Source organism: Toxotes jaculatrix, chromosome 1 (assembly GCF_017976425.1).
Source record: "Toxotes jaculatrix isolate fToxJac2 chromosome 1, fToxJac2.pri, whole genome shotgun sequence".
In the NCBI taxonomy this organism is placed as follows: Eukaryota; Metazoa; Chordata; class Actinopteri; family Toxotidae; genus Toxotes; species Toxotes jaculatrix.
The window spans coordinates 20,795,223-20,801,988 of NC_054394.1; the positions used below are offsets into that span (position 1 = coordinate 20,795,223).

The 6,766-nt window shown below is 38.8% G+C and overlaps 1 protein-coding gene across 1 annotated transcript in view; it reads right to left on the reverse strand.

The window, feature by feature from the left end:
- The window catches only part of igdcc3 (immunoglobulin superfamily, DCC subclass, member 3), a 48,060-nt gene extending 46,518 nt beyond the window's left edge, over positions 1 to 1,542 (reverse strand). Inside the window, exon 1 of the mRNA XM_041039869.1 lies at positions 1,476 to 1,542. Coding sequence (XP_040895803.1) covers positions 1,476 to 1,542 — 67 coding nt within the window. The remainder of the gene's footprint in view (positions 1 to 1,475) is intronic.
- Positions 1,543 to 6,766: the final 5,224 nt, after the last annotated feature.

The following is a 6,766-nucleotide window of genomic DNA, read 5'->3' on the forward strand; positions in this document are numbered from 1 at the left end:
TTATGATGAGCTCTTTCGAAAGATCTGCTGCATTTTACCTCAGAGTTTGAGCTCTTCACTTCATAAGAGATCTAATGCAGATATTCGTCTTAATGCTTCTGTCAGTCGTATTAACTCTGCTTAAAATGTCATAAAATGCGCCTTTATCTACACTGAATCTAATCTCTGAAGCAGACAAGCACTTGAAAGAGCTTCATTTCTTTAATGCGACGGGCAGATTGGAATTACATCCATCACAGAGCCGTGTTTCTGAAGTTTTTGTTCCCAGTCCCCTGACTGAACATGTTATGAACCACTGTGTACTATCCTTTATGATTCCAGTGGGGGCCTTTGTGGGTCCCTGTGTGGTATGCTTTGCAAATACTCAATACCTTCTCCTGCCTTTGAATTAAGGGGCCTCACATAGAGAGAGAGAGAAACTGTCTATCATAGTGAACAATGGGTCTAAAAGGAAAATTTGAAAAGGAGGAGAGGGACAGTCTTGACATTTAATCTGTACAAATATTTTCCCCAGCAGGCAATAACTAGTCTTCAATCTATCCTCAGAGCAATAACCACTGTCATTTCACCCAGCCACAGGGTGATGTGATGTAAGGACTGACCAGTGAAGAACTCCATCACCTTTTAAAAGTCACCTGATATGAAATGAAACTCCATCTACTTTTGAGAGCGTGTCATTTTTTTTAAAGTTAGCTTAAAGAGTAGAGTCAGGTCACACAACTCGACATGTTTTTAAGAGATAAAGACAACAGCGGATTTCAATTCAACAGCCTGTAAACCTACAAAAACTGCTATACCTTAATATGCTTATCCTGCATTAAGGAGACACCTGATTAAAAGGCAGTCATGACAAGAATTTGAAAACCACTTCTGATAACAGACACCACAACTTTTAAGTCTGCTCTGCACAACCTTTCTCTACTGTAACGCAAAAATGCGACTTTCTCAACGCACCAACTGCACACCTTCAGAGCGGAACATCCTTTGCACTCTTCTAACCGGGTTCCTATCAAAATAAATATGAAAACAATACAAAAACTCTGCTGACTACACTGCACGTGGCTGCTGTGTATCCATCTACATTTGAACGTATCGTGCATGTGTAGTGTTTGCAAAAACAACAACAATACGCTGCAAGAAGGTTTCAAGTTTTGCAGCATGACCAAAAATGTAACTTTAAACATATTAGCATGGGTAAGTATTCCTATGCACCTCAGTAACCTACAGGTATAAATTCCGCAGTGCACGCGGCTCCAGCACTGGTCTTCACCCTGACGTTTACTGCCCAAATACTAACGGACAGCAGAAAGGGGCCAAGTTCAGGGTTACTGGTCAGCAATGCACTTATCGCTGCTTGCAATATGCACCAGGCTGCGGAGAGCAGCAAACTGACAGCGGCAGTCTTTTTTTCTTTACAAAGCTTTCACATTCTGCAACAATACTCTCTGCTCAGGTAATAAAATAATGCCACTTACCGATTAAAGCATTTAGGAGTATTCCCAAAAAGCAAGGAACAAGGCGGCGGCGCCTTGTGGATGCCATTTAAACACTTCTAGAAAATATTCCAGCACTTGCAGAGAACCAGCGTGAGGTGAATAGACGAGGGTAAGAAAAAACAAAAACACACACACAGGTACACAGCGATATCCAGCTTCAGTTACTACATGTCCCGACCTACAGCGCTACACTTTGGTGGCTCGCTGGGGTCGAACAAGCTTTCGCCATTTTAACCATCTATCAGGAATCTGTCAGCATCCAGCTCTCTCTCTCTCTGCCTCTCCTCCTCACTCACTCTGCTGTATCCCAAAGACAGCCTCTCTCTCTCTCTCTCTCTCTCTCTCACACACACACACACAAACACACACACACACACACACACACAGAATCTACTCTCGGAACAAAAGAGCCGACCGCTGACTGCTTCGCTCCAAACACATGAGAAACCTGCAAGAACTGCATGATTTTTGCATGTCAATACAACAGCTATATGCTCCCAGTACTACTTCTATAGACGCAAGCTAGTAACTACAGTACTATTAATAATAGCAATGGTCTTAATCACAGCAAAAGGCAAAACTGATATCAATGACCATAATAATGGAGCTATGATGTAATAATAATACTACTGATAATGTTTCTAACAACGACCCCGAAAAATGAACAGACTATGACCACAACGTGTGCGGTTCTCAGGGAAACTCAAACAAATCTTTCTTCTGTTTGAGCGGCTGCACAAAATATATGATGAAACAAAATTAAAAATAAAAAGCAACCATAAATCATTTTGTCCAACACATGGCAGCTCTTAGTGTAATTTTAAAAAACAAGCTCAGTTTACAATTTTAAAAAAGACAATTAAAAAATCTTTTTAATTATGAAATTCCGTGTAGAGGATATGTTTCCTTTAAAGCTAATGGTTCAGAACAAGTGAACTTGACATGATAAACAAACAAGGGGGGTCACGAACAGTCGATTGCAACAAAGCGGCGGATGTTTAGCTGTACTCGAGCGCCCCTTAGTGGAACAAACATGTATTTCGGATCTCAACTTTAAAAAAAACACAAACGTTTGGCTATTGCAGTGGCCATTGTCCAGTTACATTAATGAGGTAATGTATGATAAACTAATGTAAGACCCTAATGGATGTACTCATAACACACTGTGACACTTACTAAAAATGTTTTGTTCCCCCTGTAATCAGGCTAAATAAACAAAATTATTAGACTGTTACAATTTGTGCTGCTACAAACAGTTCTTTTCAGGATCAATTAATCTGCCCATTAAATGGTTTATTGTTTTGGGCTATAAAGTATCAGAAAATACAGACAAAATGGCCACCCACATTTCCCAAAGTCCATGGAGACATCTTGTTTTGACCAACAGTACAAACCCCAAAGATATTCAACAGAGAAAAGCAGAAAATCTTTACATCTGAGAAGCTGGAGCCAGAGAACGATTATCATTTTTCTCTCTATTTCTGTTTGAAAAATGGATACAATGGTTAATCCATCTTCACAACAGTTACCAGTTATTTCCTCTGCTGAATTACTTATCAAATAATCGACTACTTGTTTTAGCTCTAATTATGATCATGACATCCCTCAGCATGTTAACTCAAAACAGTCATTGGCTGCACATATGTAGACAAGATATGTGATAAAATAGAATATTAAGTCAAAGAGAAGTAAACCCTCCTGCAACCTTTAAGTCATCTCTTTTAAGAGTACCTCAAAAAAGCACAAACCTAAGCCAATCTGAAAGCAGTTTAGGCCTGCGGCATAATCAGCCTGGTTGATGCAACTGAGGCATAAGCCAACAGAAATGCTATTGTTCTGACACCTATACCTGGATGATGGTTTGAAAGCAAAACTTAAAGATGGTGTCACTGCAGTTGTTTTTGCAACAGTTTTAAGCCTGAGAACAATAACAACAACAGTATGGGAAGATACAGTATGTAGTGGCTCTGTAATTCAATGCTACTGTTGTCAGTGTGACTGAACAGGCCTACAGGGATTAGTGTCTGTTGATATTTATTGTTTTTAAGTCATTCAAAAAAAATAATGAAGAGACGCAAAACGAGTAAACACTGATGCAAAATCTGGCTATTCTGTGTGTGATTTACAAAATGACTGCACAGAGACATAAACAAGCACAAAGAGATGAAAAATCAGCAGAAATGGTCTGTTTAAATACGTGGGTCTTGCTCATATGTCCCATGTCTGTCCTCAGGGGCCCTTTGTCTCATAACCCATTCATGAGTGAACACGCTACGATAAATAAACAAGGTAAACCTTTTAACACTCAATTACAACAAAGCCTCGCTTGTTTAGCTGTACTCGGGGGCCCTCTAGTGGGCCTCAAGTCTCCCCTCACCCATTCCACTTAAAGTATAGTATCCAGTAAAGATGAACAACATAAATTAGAATGAGTCTAAAGGGATATTATCATCTTTCTTCCCCTTAATGTACCTGTGTAACATCATATTACAAAACTGGATATTACAAAACTGCTGACAACACATCTTTTGGAAACTTTACATGAGCATTATTACTCTATCATACGATCCTGGTACTTTGGTATATGGTGGTATATTTTACAGTTTTCATCCACACCACAGGTTATTTACTGTTTTTCCAGAGAAAATCCAGTAATTTTATCATCAGGACTCTCACAACTCGGAAAAACACACGGAGTTCCCTGATCGCCCTGCTAGCTAACATACCACACCATACCAGCATTTGTTGACATTCAACATGCGTAGCGTAAAATTACACTTCATCATTTTTGTTTATATGGTCAAAATGAGAACATTTACTCAGAGGGCTTTACAACGCACACATACATAAACACACATACGCACATATATCTACCAGTACCAGTGTATATTGCCAAAACAGATGGTATTGTGACAAGTGCGCTAACCGCTAAAGCGGTTAGCATGCTAGCGCTAGTCGGGCTAGCCGGGCGTTCATCGTGTTTGAAAAAGTACAAGCTGCCAAAGATGAGTGTTAGAAACGTTACGTTTTTGACCTGTTAGTGGCGCTTCATGAAAAGTCTGGGGATCGTCAAAATCACCCTCAGTCGCCTTCTGACTTTCACGGATACCTGTACTGTCCTTTCACAGGTGTGCCACAAGCCATTTAAAGTCGAGAGGTCTCACTCTGCATCAAAGTGTTGGACCTGAACGACGGACCGAACAGGAGCCACAAGATAAATTATCAAATGCACACGAAGTAATTTCTGCAGATCATTCCTATCTGACCGCGGTGCTGAGTATTTAAGTGCTCTACATTGTTAAGTACAGTTTTGAGGCACTTTGAGTTACTTGAGTGCTTCCATTTGATCATACTGGATCCTTCTATTCCACTTTATTGTAGCCTTTATACTCTTCCACATCTATTTGAGTCCACAGGCTATTTACTAGTTACTTTTTAGGTTAAGGTTGTCCATAAAAATAAGCTTAAAATCATCTGTTTCATGTTAAACCAGTTGTTGTAGTTGGGGCTAGGATTATGATGATCAACTAACTGTTTTGTCAATAAAATGTAAAAGAAACTGAGGAAATTGTTTAAATTTCCCAGAGCCCAGGGTGATATCTTTGTCCAAACTGCAGTACAAAATCCAAAGAAATTCAGTTTACTTTGTCATGTACAACAAGAAAACAAAAACAATAAATCCTCACATTTGAGGAGGTGGAGCAAGAATATGTTGGTATTTTTGCTTAAGAAATTACTAAAACAAATTTTCATCCATCTCATCCATCTGTGTTGTTGCCCATTAATTTTTTTTGATTGACTAATCGATCAGTCAACTGATCTGTGAGCTGTTAGCAGTTTCACTAAAAAGAGACTTACCTTCTAGACTGTTTGTTTTTGGCAATCTAATAATATCATAGGCTATATAATAATGTATCACTCAGGAGAGCTATTTTCATGCGTGAAGAGAACTTTTACTTTTGATGTGCATCATTACTTTCACTTAAGCGGGACTTATAATGTTGTGTTTTTACACTGTTATCCTGATATTCTTACTTAAGTAAAGGATCTGAGTACATCCCTGACAGTGAGGATAGAAAATAATTTAGGGATTTTATGTGCTTTTTGCCATAGTCTTCACTGTGGGCTTATTATTCAGGGAGTTTGGGATTTGTGGCCAGGGCCTCCATTAACTCGTAAAGAGAGCTTCAGTATCAGCTGAAAACAGCAGGTGTTATTTTGGTTGAGGACAATGATCACCAATTAAGGCCATCATTGGTATTTGTTTAATCTGCTGAGTGAGGCATTTCAAACTAGAGAGGCCAGCCAACCCATTAACCTCTGTTAATTGGTACAGTGCCGTTTGCGAGTTGTTGAGCTGCTCTGTGCAATCCCAAAGCTTTTCTGAGAGAGATTATGCTGATGATGACAATGGTGACTTTTAAATGGATCTTTTCTGGTGCTGTGAGAAAAATGTAATTTTAAATGTTTTAAGAGCTGCAATGTACTGGACATGCAATAGATATAAAAATGTGAACAACAGCATGCAGTATGCAATCCAACACAATCAGTCTGCCATGATTTTGAAGCATATAATGTTAATTGATCCACTTTTGAGGCTGCAGTTTGTGGTGTGGTTGTATTGGACTGCCATATACTCTAATTCCCTTGCACCCACCACCATTTACACAGGCTTTAACCAATGTCTGAATGAATGGGTAATAAATCATTCAGTCTAATGCATTATTGATCAGTTATAAGAGCAACTTTGGTGTTACAAAGCTGTGAAAAATCAAGTTACCATGTCTCTTGCTGAGGAGTCATTATAGTTAAGTCATTGTCATCAGTTTTCCAATAAGTCATTGTGTCTGCAGATAGAGTTGTTTAAAAGTCACTAATAAAGGAAAGTAAACTGTTAATTCTGCAGTTAGAAAGGATAATGATGATGATGTTATTAATAAAGGTAATTTGTTTTTCATTATGGAACCAGCCTCCAATATTGGCATGCAGTTATGGTATAAATGTTAAAAAGGCACTGAGAAAGTCTTTTTACAATAATCTATCAAACCTGCAGTAAACAGTTAATACAGGACTTGTTGTTCAGATGTCCTGCAATTCTTTTCCAGAAGGTTACCCATTCAACATAATCAAGGGTTTATGAATTAGCGCATGTGCAACAACTTAAATTGAACTCCAGCAACGTAATTGCACTATAGTTGAAAAACTATAAATCTGCTGGAGCTGGTGTGGCTAATTTTTCCATGCGGCCAAAGTTCCCATCAAGGACGATG